Here is an 18,075-nt window from a genome sequence, read left to right as displayed (position 1 = left end):
TAGAAAAACAGGTGAGTCAACAGAGATGGCAATAATACAACCAAAGGGCTGGTCTGGGGACTGAATGAGCTATACATGTGTGGTCCTGGGTGGGGGTGGGTGGTCACACTTCTGGGGTCCATGCACAGGACTCCAATAGGTCCACACTGGGCACTTCGAAGGCAGAGCCCCTCTTTGTATTTATTATACAGCTGAGGGCCAAGCAGGGTGAAACCTCTTTGAAGCCTCAGCACACTTTGAACTGGAGCGAGCTTTACCCTGACACTGCAGATTGTCTGACGGTGGAAAAGGACGTAAGTTGGAGGGTGAGAATGCCCTACAGACTCCTATCACAGGGAGATAAGAAAATTTACCCATGTGTCAACAACCAGATTATAATTCATTCCCCCTCTCCGTAAAATGATTTAAAAAAGGAAAGAGGAAAGAAAGGGAGAAAAGGGAGGGAGGCGTGAAGAAGAAAAAGAAAGAGGGAAGGAGGGAGGGAGGAAGGAAGGATGGCCAGGCTAGCAAAGCAAATCTGATTTCAACCAGCAGGTCTACAGGTGTCTCTCTTTTCCTTTCCTTCTTTATCTCCCCTTTCCCTCTCAGTTTCTCTGTCTTTATGCAATAAACTATAAACAAATAAATAAAAATTATAAGAATAAAAGAAAAACAGTAGCAAGAGAAGGTTAGCAGACCAGCAGGGAGGGGCGAGAGAAGGGTAGCTGTGGAGCTGGGGAGCGGGGCCCCAGGGCCCAGCCACCTGTGGATGGAGCCATAAGGAGTGTAGGTCGGCTTCTGCTGACCACTCTGGGCCCCTTGTTTCTTTCTTAATTAGTGATTTAATATTGGTTCACAAAATCACAAGATAACGGGTATAATTCCACACCGTTCGCACCATCAGAGTTCTGCGTCCCCATTCCCTCCATTGGAAACTGCAGTGGTTCTCTCAAGGTCCTAGATATGAGTTAACTATTATTTATTTATTTATTTATTGCCCCCAGGGTTATCGCTGGGGCTCCGTGCCTGCACTACATATTGTTGTTATTGTTGCTGTTGGATAGGACAGAGAGAAATCGAGAGAAACAGAGAAGACAGAGAGGGGAAGAGAAAGACACCTGCAGACCTGCTTTACCGCTTGTAAAGCGACTCCCCACCCCACCCCACCCCACCCCACCCCGCAAGTGGAGAGCCGGGGGCTCGAACCAGGATCCTTGCGCTGGTCCTTAAGTTTGGCGCCATGTGCGCTTATCCCCTTATCCAGGCACGCTACTATCTATCTAATTTTACTCGGGGCTCTTTCTTGTGTCTGCCCCCAGCCTCGGGCCGCTCGCACCCCAGCCCCAGCCCGCCGGGCCGTCCCGCCAGCCCCGCGCTGCCGGTCAGCTACCGCCTGTCGCACACGCGCCTGGCCTTCTTCCTGCGCGAGACGCGGCCCCCGCCGCCCGCCGCCAACGCGTCCCTGCAGCGCTCCGAGCCCTTCGTGGTGTTCCAGACCAAGGAGCTGCCCGTCCTCAACGTGTCCCTGGGGCCCTTCAGCACCAGCCAGGTGGTGGCCCGGGAGCTGCTGCAGCCGTCCAGCACCCTGGACATCCCCGAGCGCCTGACGGTCAACTGGAAGGTGCGGGCCTTCATCGTGCGTGCCCGCGTGCCAGCCTCGCAGCCCGAGGCGCAGGTGCTTTTCTACGTGGCCGGCCGCGACTGGGACGACTTCGGGGTGTCGGAGCGGCTGCCCTGCGTCCGCCTGCACGCCTTCCGGGACGCCCGAGAGGTCAAGAGCTCCTGCCGCCTGGCCGGGGGCCTGGCCACCTGTCTGGTGCGCGCCGAGCTGCCCCTGGCCTGGTTCGGGCCCCCCGCGCCCGCAGCGCCCGCAGCGCCCCCTGCCGGGCCCCGCCGCAAGTCTCCCGACGGGCTGGAGGCCGAGGCGGGCGGGGAGAGCCAGCAGGCGGAGCTCTACTACACGCTGCACGCCCCGGACGCCGCGGGGGGCTGCGGGGGCGCCCGCAGGGGAGCCGGGCCCGGGCTGGGCGCACGCGCCGAGAGCCCCACCCAGCACCCGCTGCTGCGCATTGGCAGCATCAGCCTGTTCCGCCCGCCCCCCAGGAGGACCCTGCAGGAGCACCGGCTGGACAGCAACCTGATGATCCGCCTGCCTGATAGGCCCCTCAAGCCCGGGGAAGTGCTCAGCATCCTCCTCTACCTGGCCCCCAACTCCTCCTCCCCCTCCAGCCCCAGCATGGAGCATTTCACACTCAGGTAGGGGGATGCGGGTGGAGGGGGAAAGCCGCTCAGTCTGGCTTCCCTTTCAAGGCCAGGTGCACACGTGACCCCTGGTGGCAGCCTGCAGACTCCCCTTGCCCCCACTACACCTCATGGGAGCAGCCTCAGTGTTGTTTTTCTTTTATTTGATAGGATAGAGAGAAATTGAGAAGAAAGGGAGGATAGAGAGGAAAACAGAGAGACACCTGCAGGCCTGCTTCACCATTCGTGAAGCCCGCCCTGCATGTGGGGAGAGAAGGCTTGAACCCAGGTCCTTTCACATGGTAAAGTATGCACTCAATGGAGACCAGCACCTCCCAACTTCCCTTTTTGTTTGTTTGTTTGTTTGCTTGCTTGCTTGCTTGCTGCTTTTTCGATAAAGACAGAGGCAGAGAGACCACAAAACTGGAACATCCAATACGATGAGGGCCAGGCTTTAACTTGGGTCACTCACACTGTCAAAATGAGCTATTTTGCCAGCCCCCAGCAGCCTCAGAAAGATGCCTCACTTAGCTGACCCTACAGACTACCTTTGTGGCAGAAGGGAAGGAAACTGTCAGCACTGTGTGTGTCCAGAGCAGCAGTGCTAGGGCTGGTAGAGCCCTCAGACATCTGCTGAGCCACCCATTCCCTTAGACAGATGAGGACACTGAGGCCAAAGAGTAGTGCCTCTGTTTGCAGCCAAAAGGCAGACAGGTGTGTGTTCGTGTTCCCATTTTCCCCATCCTGGAGCTGAGAGAGAAGCACTGCTTAGTGTCAGCTCTTCTGACACCCCAAGAGGAATACAGCTTATAACCTTTGAAGGCCTTAAGTTGCTTGATAGCCCCACACAATGTGATGATGTCTTCTGGTAGGAATCCATGGTTTGAGATACAGTGGGTGACACTGAAAACATAGGAGAAGTCCCACCAAAATCTTCTCTCACCCCATGCACTCAGCATGGAACCAGAAACATCACTGCCAGTTTCTGTGAATTAAGTGCTGTCCTCTTTCCTGAGCACATGATCTAACATCCAAATATTCCTGGAAAGGGTCAGGACCTGACACCTGAATGTGCATATGAGTGAAATCAGTCTCATCAGACTTCAAGCTAAGTTCATAGGAGTAGAGTGTGTAGAATTAAGGAAGTGTTAATTATTCAGCATCAGTCTTTTTTAAAGCATAGCTCAAGTGTTGCATCTAGTGTAGAAACTACACTTTGCCCAGAGAAAAGTGACTATGCACTAACTGGAAACTGTGGTAGAAAGCAGTAATTAGAAGAACTGGAGGTGTTCAGTCTGTAGCAAAGCAGACTAGAAAAACTGCTCCTTGCCTCCCCAGCAGTCTAAAGAGCTGTTAAAACTAACATGGAGAAGAGGGTCAGCGAGAGAGTCACCTGAGAGGACACCTGCCTTGCAATGCTTGAGAATTCGGTTTGACCCCACCCCCACCCCAAGCATACTACATGGGAATATTATAGTCTGGAGGGGAGTTGTGGTGTTGTGATACTTCTCCTTCTCACTCTCTTACTGGAAAAACAACAACTTGGTCCCAGAACAATGAAATGGTGAAGGTGCAAGGTCCTGGAGATGGAAAATGAATAAATAAAGATGGAGGAGAATGTTCTCTTGCCCCAGGCAAACACATGGCTGATGTAGTTCAGCTAAGTTCAGGGCAGAAGTTTCAAGTCCTGATGGGGCTTTCCTGAAAATGGACTGGAATGTATGCAGAAGTAGTGAGCCTCTTGTCATGAACATCTACAAGGAGAGTGCAGGCCAAAACGTGACAGTAACATGGTAGGAGTGACCATAGCTTCCACCGAGGATCAGAGGTCTCGGCTGCACGATGCCAGGTGCCCCAAATGACTCTCAAGAATGTAGTTTTGGTTTCCAGGTAACTTATCAGCCGTTCCCCATCCTCTGGTGCCTTCTCAGGATAGTGGAGGGCAGGCAGGTGGCCACTGAGACCTTGTTTGACCCTTCTTCCTCGCCTCTCCCCAACCCCTTTTGCTCCAGGGTGAAGGCCAAGAAGGGTGTGACCCTCCTGGGCACCAAGTCACGGAACAGCCAGTGGCACGTGACCTCGGAGCTGCTGACTGGAGCCAAGCACTCAACAGCCACTGTGGATGTGACCTGGGCCCAGGACACACCCTTGCCCCCCTGGTGAGCCCAAACAACAGCTCTGCCCATATCTTTGCAGGATAGTACTGGGAGGGGAGTCCTGGCTTCTGGGGGGACTCTGAAGTCCAGGCTGTGGCCCCTTGGGAGGCTGGAGGAGGATCAGGGGGCCAAGCAGGCAGGGAGGCAGGGAGGGCTAGGACACTAAAGGGGTCAGAACTCCTCAGTGGTTCCCAACCTTCCTGCCTCAGCTCCTCACCCTTCTTCCACTCCCAGGGAGGGCCAGGAACCCCTGGAGATCCTGCAGCTGGACTTCGAGATGGAGAACTTCACCAGCCAGTCGGTCAAGCGCAGAATTATGTGGCACATCGATTACCGGGGTCACGGGGCCCTGCCTGACCTGGAGCGGGCAGTCACTGAGTTGACAGTCATCCAGCGAGATGTGCAAGCCATCCTGCCCCTGGCCATGGTGAGCTTGACGGGAGGAAGGTGTATGTTATGTCTACTGCAGGCCCATGGGCTGACGGGAATGTACATGGATGAGAGTGCTGTGAGCCTGCACTCCCGAGGTTGTCTGTGCGTCCTGCAGCAGATGTGCCCATGTGTAAGGGGCAGATGTGTGTGCACACATGGGAGGCAGGAAGTGCTGGGATAGCCTGAGGGTGCTTCTTCCCGAGCACGTGCTCTCTGGGTTGGAGAGAACTCGACCGGAGCCAGCCTAGGCTGCTGCACCGGAGAGGGATCAGGAACTGGTGTTGGGATAGCACCCAGGAGAGAGAGACTCTGGGACTCGGGGAGCAGGAACGCAATCCAATGTTTTTAATCAGAAAAGAAGATTCTTTTATACTTGCCAAGAAGGAAGTGGTAGGGTGGAAAACAGGATGTGACTAGGAGAGGGGGCGGAGTGAAAAGAGAGTGCGAATCAGTGGGGATTAAACCAGTGGGGATTGAACCAGTGGGGATTAAACCAATGCCCTGCAGGCAGGGCAGGTCTCAGACAAAACAATGATTATGTAAATAAACCACAGCCTTAAGCAATGCAGGGGAACAGAAGCAGAATTAGCCAAAGGAGAGATGATGACCAACAAGGCAGCATGCTATGCCTGGTGCTGAGGGGGCTGGTAGAGGGAGAAGTCATCCATAAGAGGGACCGACCACTCAGGGAAGGCTTCCTGCAGGTGGTGGCCATTCAGCTGAACCTTGAAGACCACATAGGAAGGTTTTCTAAGCAGGAATGGCATCAAAGGGTGAAGCTATAGTCACGGGGATGTGAGTGGTTTGTTCACAGGAGCAGTGGGTCAGGAAAAGCACCAGTGGGGTGTCAGGTCTGGGGCTGTCCCTGGAAAGACCAGACATGTGTGAGTCCTAAGGAGCAGAGGCATGGGGAGAAGATTGGAGGGGGCTGGGGAAGTCAAGTGAGCTAGATCCTGAAGGCCAAGTGATAGATCCTCTCTGCACAGGGTCCCCTTGGGAAGAATCTGCGGCTGAGAGGGCAGCCAGGAGCTGGAGCTTGACTGCATGTCCCAGGAGAGCAGGGCACTACAAACACCAGACTAGTGGCACTCTCCTCTCCTCCCCACAGGACACAGAGATCATCAACACAGCCATCCTGACTGGCCGGACGGTGGCCATCCCTGTCAAGGTCATTGCCATAGAGGTGACCGGTCTCGTCCTAGACATTTCTGCTCTAGTGGAATGCGAGTCTGACAATGAAGACATCATCAAGGTGGGCTTCCTGGAGGTGTGCTTCCTAGGAGGAAAGCCTCAGACCTTCATGGGGAGCGGTGTCCCAGTGCAGAGGGGAACTCACAAGCAGGGCAGGTCTCCATGGTAGGCAGGTAAGGGGAGGAGCTTTGGGGTGGGTGGGGTGAGATATAAGCATCTCACAGTCAGCCTGAGAGGGGCAGTGCAAAGCCTTGGGGCTGCTCTGGTCAGTCCTGGAGAGCTTCCTGTAAGGATATAGAAGAGACCATTTCCTGGGCTGAGAGGAGAAGGCAGTACTGACAACTTGAACTCACTCCAATCTGTTAAGTCATTATTGAGGGAGGACCTGCTGCCCGCTGCTGGATGGGGCATGGCAGGAAAAATGTGGGCTTCCTAGAGATATGCCCAGAACTGGGTTACTCATGACCAAGTGAAGAAGCCTCCAGAAGCAAGCGGGTAAAGCCAGGAGTGAAGGTTGTATAAAATGGACCCACTTTGGCATATGCACCCCAATTCCTCCAGCTCCCCAGAGGCTCTCCCTGACTTCTCTCCAGAGACCCACTCTGGGCCCCAGATCCTCCACAGCTCAGCAGACAGGACACTGATCTAACAGCTTGACCCAGTTTGCCACCTCCTCCAAGACAGCCTCCATATTTGCCTCCCCCCACCCCACTTCCCACTGCAGCCTTAGACAGTAGTTAGATGCAGTGGCATAGGCAGCAGTGTGGGAGAGCATCCAGCACTGGTACCTGTAGGGAGAGCTGTGTGCTGTGCCAGCTTCCAGCAGGTGCCAAAAACAAGTGATTAGAAATAGATTTTGTTTCCTGTTTCTATAAATCCTTCGGCTTGAAGCAGAACAGGAGTGGTAGATGTGTGGGCATCCTTCTTCCCCGGGCCCTGTGCTAACCTAGACTGTGCATTCTCCCTCCACCCCACCCCCTACATGCTGTCCATCATGGGTTCTTGCAGGACTGAGGAGCCAAGGCTCACCTCATTCATCCCCTATCCTAGGAGGATACACCCCAAGTGAACCCAAGCAGGGGTTTCAGTAGCACACCCTCATCAGCTCTGCGGAATGGAGTCCTCTCTCTACAGGCTGGGAGGGGAAGGGATGAACCTGTCCACCAAGAGCCCTGGCCCAGCACCTCCCTCTGTCAGCCAGACTCCCCCACCCCAGCCCCAGAGCGAGCCAGAACTAAGTCATGATGGTGTGGAGACTAAAGGGAATTAACGAAGATTCTAAATGGACTTTGCTTCCGTCCTCAGTGAAATACACTTTAGTTGGCTCCTTTATCAAGTGTGCCAACAGTCTAAATAGAATTTTCCAGCCTTCACATGAAATGCTCTTCCTTCTGAAGGGGGAAATGAGCATTTGAGGCAAGGACGTTACCCCACTTCCCTCCACCCACCCCTATGAGGTGATTAAGGGAGCTAGCAGGGAATTGGGCCCACAAATGAGCCAAAGGCCCATCCCCTCCACACCCCCCACAAGGCCCAGGGTCTGCATGAAAGACCCTCTGCCAGTGCAGGGGCGTGTACCCATGGGAATGTGCTAGCAGGAGCCCGTCAGTGCACTGTACAGAGGATTCACTCCAGGGTGTGCCAGGTGTGTGTGGAAGGGGCATATTTAACACATACTCCCCATCTCAGTCCACCCCTAAAGTACTGGCAGTGGCACCTCTGTGAGTGGGCAGCAAGATGTGTTCAGCCAGCAATGTTCCCATCTGAGAAATTCTTGAGAATATATGTTGGCATCTGGACAGGCATGCATTTTCAAAAGCCAGTCAGTCCCACCTTCCACCTGCCTGTCCTTGGGGGACTGGTCTTTCCTTTTTCCTTCCTTCCACTTCACCTCTGACTAGAGCACCCCTTTCATGCAAGATTAGCCAGCTGCCTATTTTCCTGGAGCCTCAGGGGGCCTGGAGACCTGGACCCACTCCTCACACTGCTCTCTCTGCCTTTATCCCCACCCAATGGAACACTGTACAGGCTGTTCCTTTGTTCTGGGAAGAACTCTGTCCCCTGACCACCTTTTCCAGAGCCAGGACAGTCCCTCTGGGGAGGGAGCCAGACCTGGGCACCCAGAGCTTCAAGTCTCCCCCGGGGTGAGGTCCGGGGCATCTGAAGCAGGCCCCTGTGGAAACATTCACAAGCTGACTCCTTGCCAGAGAGCAAAGCTCTTCCCACAGTGGGCACTGCAAGGTGGTCCCTGGAGCTGCAGAGTGGAAGCAATGACACTGTAAAGATGACACCTGCCCCAGGGATGTGATTAGGTGCCTTCACCCACTGGCCCCTTCCTTTCAGTCTTGGCGGCTGGTTTTTCCCTCTGCAGTGTCCTTTCTGAACCTGCAGTTTGGACAGGGAGACCCTGCACTGCCTCCAGGACCACATGGTTGTACTGACTATCCCCCTCCTCCCCAGGTGTCCAGCAGCTGTGACTACGTGTTCGTGAGTGGCAAGGAGTCCCGAGGGTCCATGAATGCCAGGGTCATCTTCCGCTATGACGTCCTCAATGCCCCTCTGGAGATGACTGTCTGGGTCCCCAAGCTGCCTCTGCACATCGAGTTGTCTGACACACAACTCAGCCAAGTGAAGGGCTGGAGGGTGCCCATCCTCCCTGACCGGAGGTACATCCTTGCCCATGCAGTGGCTACTAGGGATCTTGAGGTAGACACAGCCTGCCTTTGGTCTGAGCCCAATGTATGTGTGAGGCTTAAACAATGCTGTTTGGTCAGCTCCCATCTTGATGTACCATCCACCAGAAATAGAATAGCGCTTCCCACTGGGACCACTGTTTGCACAATGCTAACCTATTTCCCCACATCTGCAAGAGTTGCTGTACTCAGACTGCAGATCAGTTGTGCAGTAACTGGTCTTTACTGAGCAGCAACTGTGTGCCAGAAGCCAATAGGTAACTGAGAGGTGGGGTGAATGTGACCAGTGTTTGGTCTGGCCTAGCTCTTGGGTCCAGCATAAAGGCTACTGAGCATGACAGGCACATGGAGGAAACCCAGTGTTCTGGGAGCCAAGTGGCACAAAGGAGGGAGTTACCTGCTCCTCTAGAAGTCAGGGCAAACTTCCTGGGGGAAAAGATGACTCTTTAGCTAAGTGTTAAAGGACGACTGGAAAGGAGGTGGCTGGGCAGCCACATGGCAGCCAGGAAGAACAGATCCATGCACAGCTGCACATGTGTGTTCCACCTGGGCATACCAGGGGCACACTCACAGGCTCAGAGTCCAGGCACACTGTGACTCACACCTGTGCCCATCTGTGGGGTGCACACATGGGCACTGCACTCTACTCACCCCTCATCTATGGAGGAGAAGGGGGAGGGAGGCAGGAAGCTGAGAGCAGGAAGGTGGGGCTGGGCAAGTGGGAGCCTGGGAGCCGGGCCCCCCGCTTCATTCCACAAAATTTGGCAAAGCAAGGCAGTAAAGACAGAGTCTCTCAGACTTTAACACACATGTGAACTGCTGAATGAACTGCTAGAATGCAGATTCAGATCCAGTGGGCCTGGGATGGAGCCTGTGATTCTGCAGCTCTGGCTAGTGTCCCCAGGAGACGCCAATACTGCTCTGCCTGGGAAGAAAGTATTGAGTTCTGAAGTCCGGAAGCCTGGACTTAAATCCTGACTCTGCTGTTCACTTCTCTATGCCTATCCTTGTCTTACTGTAAAACAGGCTAACACATACCTCCTGGGGTTGAGGTGGAGCTATGTTAGTGAGTGCAGGTAGTAGAGCCTGTTGCATTCACGAATGGCCTTCCTTCTGAAGACCACTAGCCACTCCCTTCACACACTCCAGAACATGCCTTCCTAAAAGCATTTCTCCTGATTTTAGCAAGTCTCAGCTAATCTTCCAAAGCAGCAAGTCCTGGCTCCCGATTGCTTATCACTTCTCCTCTCAATTTTCTCTCTTCTTTCACATTTCACTCTACACAGCAAGAGGAACCCAGGTTGCACCTGCTACACTTTGCTGAGGAATCTCTTCCTCCTCCACCCAGTGTCCAGTCTCCTCACGAATAAGCCTGTTTGTCACCTGGCACAGCCACCATTCACCCCATCTTTCTGGCCCTCTGTAGCAAGTGTCACCTTTGATCCCATTCCAAGCTGAGAAGAGGGCCAGGCATACTTGTTAGGATTTGACACTGGCCACTCCTCAATGTGGGCTAAGCCAGGCAGAGGCAGAGATATACAGGAGTGGGCCAAGAATTCTGGTAGCTTTCTTGGAGAGGAAAGGCTGGGCTTCTGGCTCCAAGCTTGCCAGACACAGAAGACAGAAGGAAGAAGCCAGGGAGGAGGCTGCCTTTTGCTCGGTGTCCTGCAGGCAGAGCTGGGGCAGGGCCAAAGGGCAGGGCTGAGGAGGGTTCCAGGCATCTCTGAACCAGGGAGGAGCTGTGACCCATGCCTCCCTGCACAGGTCAGCCCGGGAGAGCGAGGATGAGGATGAGGAGGAAGAGGAGCGGCGGCAGAGCGCCAGCCGGGGCTGCACCCTGCAGTACCAGCATGCCACCCTGCAGGTCTTCACCCAGTTCCACACCACCTCATCTGAGGGCACTGACCAGGTGGTCACCATGCTGGGCCCAGACTGGCTAGTGGAGGTCACTGACCTGGTCAGCGACTTCATGCGGGTGGGTGACCCACGAGTTGCACGCCTGGTGGACAGCAGCACCCTGGCAGGCCTGGAGCCGGGCACCACCCCCTTCAAGGTAGGCACCAGGAGTAGAGCCAGGCACTGGGGCACAGCCTTGTTCCATGTGTGAGCAGAACACAGATGCCATTCCTGTGACAGGACCCCCGGGGCCGCGGGTCTCTAGGAACAGCTGAGCTAGGTCAAAGGTCAAGGTCCTTCAGCTTCAGGTGGGCAAAGGCCCACACTCCAAGACTTGCATGACTCAATGAGAGAGCAGATAGAGGTGAGCAGGGGGAGCTCATGAGGGGGCAGCCATCCTGGAGGCCGGGAAAGGCTAATCAGGGATCTAGGGAAGCAACTAGGACTTTCTTCCTTAAACAGCTGTCTGCCTGGATAGAATACACCCTCCTAAGGCTTATAAATTGTGACTTATAGGTTAGAATCTGCTGGCAGCTAGATCTGCATGGGAAGCAATTGATCCAGCATTTAAAAGTCAATAGCTTGTCATGTGCAAGGACCCTGGTTCAAGCCCCCAACCCTCACCAGCAGGGCAGAAGCTTCATGAGCTGTGAAACACTGCTGCAGGTGTCTCTCTTTCTGTCTCTCTATCTCCCTTTCCCCTCTCAATTTCTTGCTGTCCTATCAAATAAAAGCAATGGGGAGGGGGATACCACCAAGAGCAGTGGATTCACTGTGTAGGTACTAAGCCCCATCAATAACCCTGGGCAAAACAAATCAATTTATATTTTAAGAAATACAAATCTAACCAAAGTATGTCTGCATTCTCACCTGGAAACAATCAGCTGGAGTCTCTGCCACTCTCCTCCCCCACCCCCAACATTGAGGCTGAAGACTGATTATCATCTTTCACTTTTGTCATTAAACTCTGCCCACCTCTCACCTGTGTGGCCTCTAGACCCTGGTTCCGGTTGCAGTTCTGCCTCCAGCCAGTCCTACTCATCCATGCCTCCCTTCTCTCTGCCTGGTGGGAGCCCCACGGTGCTGCCTTCCTGCTCTCTCACACCCCTGCTTCCCCTTAGGTGGTGTCCCCACTGACAGAGTCTGTGCTCGGGGAGACATTGCTGACTGTGACAGAGGAGAAGGTCAGCATCACGCAGCTGCAGGCCCAGGTGGTGGCCAGTCTGGCCCTCTCCCTTCGACCCAGCCCCGGAAGCAGCCACACCATTGTGGCTACCACGACCGCCCAGCAGACCCTCAGCTTCCTCAAGCAGGTAACTGACGCCCAGCCTGCTGGCCCAATGGCTTGGGGTGTGGAAGGACTCATAAGTCCTGTCTTGCCCTTGTGCCATGAGTCAAGTCACCGGGTAAGGACTGTAGATAATAGGAGCCCTCTGTGCCCTTCTGTGTCCTGCATGCCTGCCCCGTCCTGTCCCTCTGCATGTGATCAAGACCTCACTTCTCACACCTGCCATCCTGGAGTGCTCCCTCTCACAGATTCTCAGAGGGTGCCCACCTCTGCTTCACCTCTAGTGCTATCTGAGCCCCGACAGCAGCACCTCACAGACATAAGCAGGGTACTGGCTGAGTAACAAAGGTGGGAGCACAGAGAGCAAGGCAGTGGGTACTGAGCACCAAGCACCAAGCCAGAGGTCAGGACACTGGGATTCTCTGCCCCTAACTTGCTCTGTGACCCTAGACCAAGCCCTTCTCTCTGGACCATGCTCCCTCCTCTGCAGGGAGGGCAGGTCTCTGGAGAGTTCAGCAGACAGCAGAGGCCAGTATTAGGTATGTATTCATTCCCAGTCTCTCTACAGAGACAGAGACAGAGCCTGGGTCAGGTGAGCAGGTGCAGGGCCGCTCCTGCAGCTGAGGAACCTGAGTTAGGCGCAGGGCAAGATTTACCTCGAACTCACCCAGGGGGAGAGGAGGAAGCGAGCAAGGACATTCTTGGGGCATACAGCTCACCCATAAGGTGCCATGTATCACCCTGAGGACCCCTGGAGCAGAAGCCCAGCTCAGTCAGTCTAGAGCACCTGCCACCCACCCGGCAGAGTCTGGGCATTGGGAAGAAAGCAGGGAGCCCAGCCAGGACTAGCTCTGACTGCTGTCCCCTCCTTCTCCTCCAGGAAGGCCTCCTGAGCCTCTGGCTTTCCTACAGTGATGGCACCACGGCCCCACTCTCCCTCTACAGCCCCCGGGACTACGGGCTGCAGGTGAGCAGCCTGGATGAGCGGGTGGCCACAGTGACCCAGGCCCGGGCCTTCCCCCTGGTGGTGGCCGAGGCGGAAGGGTCAGGGGAGCTGCTTGGAGCAGAGCTCACCATCGCGGAGAGCTGCCAGAAAACCAAGCGCAAGAGCGTGCTGGCCACCACCTCGGTGGGGCTGCGGGTGCACTTTGGACGCGATGAGGAGGACCCCACTTATGACTACCCGGGTCCTAGTCAGCCAGGGCCTGGGGGAGGCGAGGACGAGGTCCGGAGAGCCCCGCCCGGCACCCCGCCCCAAGCCCCCAGCACCTGCAGCTCGGCCGCGCCATCCACGGAGGACCTCCTGCCGCTGCCCACCGGCTTCCTGCAGATGCCCCGCGGGCTGACGGACCTGGAGATCGGCATGTACGCGCTGCTGGGCGTCTTCTGCCTCGCTATCCTCGTCTTCCTCATCAACTGCATCGTGTTCGTGCTGCGCTACCGGCACAAGCGCATCCCGCCCGAGGGCCAGACCAGCATGGACCACTCCCACCACTGGGTGTTCCTGGGCAACGGGCAGCCGCTGCGGGTGCAGGGGGAGCTGTCGCCGCCCACCAGCAATGCGCTGGAGACCGTGCCCGCCTGCTGCCACGGCGACCACCACAGCAGTGGCAGCTCGCAGACCAGCGTGCAGAGCCAGGTGCACGGGCGGGGCGACGGCTCCTCGGGGGGCTCGGCCCGGGACCAGGCCGAGGACCCCGCCAGCTCCCCCACCTCCAAGCGCAAGCGGGTCAAGTTCACTACCTTCACCACTCTGCCCTCGGAGGAGCTGGCCTATGACTCGGTGCCCGCCGGTGAAGAGGAGGAGGACGAGGAGGACTTGGGGTGGGGCTGCCCCGAGGTGGCGGGAACCCAGCGGCCCGCCCCGCCCCCGGACCTGCACAACTACATGCGCAGAATAAAAGACATGGCTTAGGGGCGCTGGTCCCCGCCAGCTGGCGGGTTCTGTGTGGGCGCAGCCTGGACTCCGCGCCCTGTGAGGGGCGCCTGTCTGCTCCCTCAGCCGGCCGCCTCACCGCACACCTTATCCCCTCCGCCCTGCGGGGGAGGGCGCCTTCCTCCCTGCCGCCCCCGCTGCCAAGAGGAGAGCAAGCCCAGCCCTGTTCCACCTTCCCAAGCCTCCCTGCTCTCTTACTGCCACCCTCTACCCCGAGAGTGAGGCAGGAGGAGGCCGAGCCTGGGGTTGAGGCAGTTCCACACTGTGCCCCATCTCTGCATCTCACGTCCCCTGACTCCCCCCTGTGGGGGAAGACCTCTGGGGGGGGGTGGTCTTGTGTCACAAGCTGCACAAAGACTTTTCTCAAACCACTATTCAGGGATTTCTGTCCTGTGGGACGGGGAGGTAGCAGCTGCCAGCCCGGCCAAGGATCTTGTTGTGGACAAAAAAAAATAATGTGGGGGGAGGGGGCAGAGGGGGACACTTGTAGCATCTGCTTCTTCTGCAGGGTGCCCCGCCCCCTCCCCCCTTCCTAGAACTTGGGAACTGAGGCTATAGAAGGGCCTAGTACCAAGCCAAGTCCCTTCCAGAGCTACCAGGACTTTGTGCCTGCCTGCAAGGGCTGCGGGGCTGGGGCCAAAACAGGAGGATCCTCCGTTCACTTGGAGGAAAGCCTGGACGCCTCCTGCCTCCCCACAGAAAGGTCAGCGCTACGCCTTAGCCGCCCCTCCCGCTCTGCTGACCACTCAGACTCTCTCTGTAAGGGAAGCACCCCCTTGCCCTCCTGAGCCCAAACCAGATGGGAGGGCCGAGAGGGCACCAGGGAATGCTGTGAAGGACCTCAGGATGGCAAAGGCCAAAGGGAGCCTGGCATATCCCCCTACCCCAAGCCCACAGTCACTTTTCTCTTGGGTTCTACCCACCACTGTGTCGGATTTTTCTTAAATAAATGGAGGCAAGGGGACAGGCTGGGAGCGGTCGCTCCCAGAGAGCAGACAGAAGGTGACGCTGGCTCTGAGTGTTCTTTCTGTGACCTTCAGAACTCCATCATTTCCATCCCTTTAGGCCCTTGATGCTGCAGTGGAGGTGGGGGTGCTCGTGTCAGAGGGCGCAAGATTTGCTCCTCCAGAAACATAGTGTTCAGGAATGGTATACCTCCAGCAGTCTGCTGTGACTGGCAACAAGGCCTCCAGAGAAATGTCTGGCCAGGGAAAGGTACTGGAAAGCCAGGAGACATGAAAGAGGGCTGTTCTCACTGCAGCTTCCCTCCCAGCCTTCAGCCCCTCAGAGAGTACTCATCCTATCACCAGAGAAACTTCCAGTCTCTGTCCCCTGGATTGATGGAGAAGGGTGGGAGGTCTCCACCCAGAGAGTCAGACAGTGAGAGTAAAAGGCTGCTGTATGAGCCTTGTGTCCCAGCTGATCATGGGCCGGTCCATTGCCCCTCATGGTCGTGTGTGTGTGTGTGTGTGTGTGTGTGTGTGTGTGTACATAAGCAGAATCCTCCACATAGCCCCCAGCATCAGGCATAGGCCCTGGCATGCAGCAGCTTTCCAAGAATGGAGTTTGCTGCACCCAAGTCTTAATTTTTAGGTGAGGTATGAGCCTAAAAGGAAGACACCTTCCTTTGGCTGATTGCCCAAGAGATTGACCTGCTCTAGCTACATGTATTTGAATAGGTATCACTCAGCAGCAGAGGGGAGCAGCCATGCCCAGGGCAGAGGCACAGGGGCTTTGACACCAAGGCTTTCTATCAGCACAAAGGATGCCTGCTGCTCACACTCCCAGATGTGATCTCCTGGAGGGTGAGGTGAGGTCCCAGTCATTTCACTTAGCCCCTGGTGCCTAGGCTAGGGAAGTATTCAGCAAATACTTGAACTGCCAGATTTCAAGGCTTACATACTTCCCTATACCTCCATTTCGGGTAGTTAAGCAGACAGATGAGGAGAAGGACCCAGCGTGCACCAAGGATGGCTGTCCCAGCTGTGAGTGTATACAGAAGGGAGTGCTGGGGTTACTGTTGGGAAGGTGTATGTGTCTGTTTATTCAATGGCTGAGTTCCTCTAAGAGCTGGGGAGTATGGAGACCAAGGCACCTCCAAGGGAGAGTCAGCTGGTACTATTAGGATAACTTTGGGCTGGTGGGGCATAATAAAATTGAGTTTGCTGAGGTCAAGACCAAGTGCAGTCCAAGAAGGGAGAGCTGTGGGTGCAAAGGCCCAGAAGCAGCATCCTAATACTCCTTATTTTCCTTTGCTGGCCATCTTTGTGTGCGCTTTCCCTGAGGCTAAAGGATGAGTTCCTGCTAGTGTGGGAAATAAACATAGATGTGAAGGCGTGAAGGTCAGGGAGTAAGGCTCAGTGTCAACACAGCATCAGGCCTGGACCATGCTGAGGTCCAGGCCATCTCCCTTTATGGGAGCAGGTGCTTAGAAGGCTGCTGCAGCAGAAAGGACAGGGGCCGGGGCGGCAGGAACAGAGACCCAGGTACACATAGGCAGGCAGCTGCAGAGTCTGTCAACTGCAATTCCCTACAAGGGGAAGAAGGCAGAATATAGGCTCTGCAATTTCAGGGTCCAGGCAGAGGCCATTGAAGGGGCTGCCCCCAGGAATGAGGAATGGGGGGAATGAAGATTATTGAAGGTTCTCACCAGCTGAGTGTGTGTGTGTGTGTGTGTGTGTGTGTGTGTGTGTGTAGGGGGCAGAGGGCACTGGAGGAGCCATTAGCCAAAAAAAGAAAAAAAAATCAAACCATGCAGCAAACCTAGTGACAGAGGCAAAGGCCTGCATGCCATGCAGCCCTGTAATTTGTGTCCTGTAATTTGTGTCTTCGTACCTCACCCCTATCCAAATGAGAGAAACTCAGGAATGATTGCTAGAAATGGTTAGTCCTGACCCCCAGTGCAGTTCAAGAGGGAGCAGAATTCGAGGGAATGAGGTAGGGCATTAAGTTAACAGCCCCTCTGGAGTGGCCTTGGCACTGAACTCCTCTTTAAAAATTTGTCTTTAACCCTGAAAACCAATTGAGAGACCTTGGACAGAATAGTTATTGACAGAGAACTGCTCAGGGAGCTCTGGGGAGCCAGGCCCATGAATCAGCTTGCTAGAAAAATGAGATTTTTCAGACAGGCCCGAGGCTGGCCGAGGCAGAGCCAGAGAGGCAGAGAAAGCACCTGGAGCCTGAATGGACTCCACCCCACACCTCCACCCCACCCCCAGTGCTGAGCTCCCCACCCTGTTAGCACCCTTCTCCATCCCAGTGCTGGAGGAGCCTCCAGGCTTGTCATCAACTTATGTTGATAGGTACCTATAATGTGCCAGGCACTATTACCCCAACACTTAAAAGAAGACCTCTAGGGCTGGCAGAGAGGTCTTGGAGCCAAATAGAGCTGAGCACTCAGCGATGGGCCATAGAAGGACATTCTTACTTGAAGTGATGGAACTTCTGAATACAAGTAGGCAGGGATTCCTGTAGTCTGAGTGACCTCAGCCAATGCAGCCCCAGCACGTTTCTCCATGGGGACCAGTATGGAAACCATCAGTACTAGGCAGAATCTACTAAGCTCACAGGCAAAGCCTCCTTGAACTTGCAAGCATGTAAGGAGAGAGCAACTGCTAAGTCTGCTTTATAGAGAAGGAGCTAGGGCTACATAACTTGCCTGCAGTCTCCAGCTAAGAGGTGTCCTGGCAGGCAACTCCTGTCCTATTGGAGTGCCCAGCCTGATAGAAGAGGAACAGAACATCCTCAGCTTGGAGTGGAAACATGTCACCTGCCTGAGATAAATACCCAGTCTGATGTGGGAGGCAGAACACCGACTGAAGACATGCCTGTATGCATTCAGAGAACAGTACACACAGGTGCAAAGAAATGCAAAGTGATCTGTGCCTGCACTCAGCCCACAGAGTGGAGGAAACCCAGGGACATCAGACAGTTTGTCTGGAAAGGAAGCCCGGAGCAAGCTTGTGGCTGGCCTTGAGGGAAGGCACTGGGGAGGGTCTATCAGATGCTAGGAAGTCAGAAAACAAAGGTCTGAAATATAAGATGGGTATGTTGATAAGTATGTTGACTAGGAGAGTGGGGAGTTGAGCCCCGCAGGGCTCTGGCTGAGAGGAGCCAATACAGGGAGTGAAGGCTTGGAGAGTGGAGCACCCCCCCCCACCCCCCCAAGGAGGACTCTGGGCCTCTGCACTACTGGGGAGAGTGCCACTGTCCTTCAGGGTTGTGAGCAGTCTTAGCTCTCTGGAGGGATCAGAGCCTTGTGCA

The 18,075-nt window shown here is 55.4% G+C and overlaps 1 protein-coding gene across 1 annotated transcript in view; it reads left to right on the top strand.

The window, feature by feature from the left end:
* TMEM132E (transmembrane protein 132E) overlaps positions 1-14,818 on the top strand; it is a 60,206-nt gene extending 45,388 nt beyond the window's left edge. Inside the window, exons 2-9 of the mRNA XM_016185490.2 lie at positions 1,299-2,235; positions 4,233-4,379; positions 4,611-4,803; positions 5,917-6,060; positions 8,460-8,665; positions 10,457-10,745; positions 11,710-11,901; positions 12,757-14,818. Coding sequence (XP_016040976.1) covers positions 1,299-2,235; positions 4,233-4,379; positions 4,611-4,803; positions 5,917-6,060; positions 8,460-8,665; positions 10,457-10,745; positions 11,710-11,901; positions 12,757-13,791 — 3,143 coding nt within the window. The 3' untranslated portion in view covers positions 13,792-14,818. The remainder of the gene's footprint in view (positions 1-1,298; positions 2,236-4,232; positions 4,380-4,610; positions 4,804-5,916; positions 6,061-8,459; positions 8,666-10,456; positions 10,746-11,709; positions 11,902-12,756) is intronic.
* Positions 14,819-18,075: the final 3,257 nt, after the last annotated feature.

Source organism: Erinaceus europaeus, chromosome 12, assembly GCF_950295315.1.
Source record: "Erinaceus europaeus chromosome 12, mEriEur2.1, whole genome shotgun sequence".
NCBI lineage: Eukaryota > Metazoa > Chordata > Mammalia > Eulipotyphla > Erinaceidae > Erinaceus > Erinaceus europaeus.
The sequence above is the reverse complement of the archived record's forward strand: the minus strand, read 5'-3'. Positions and strand labels throughout refer to the sequence as shown.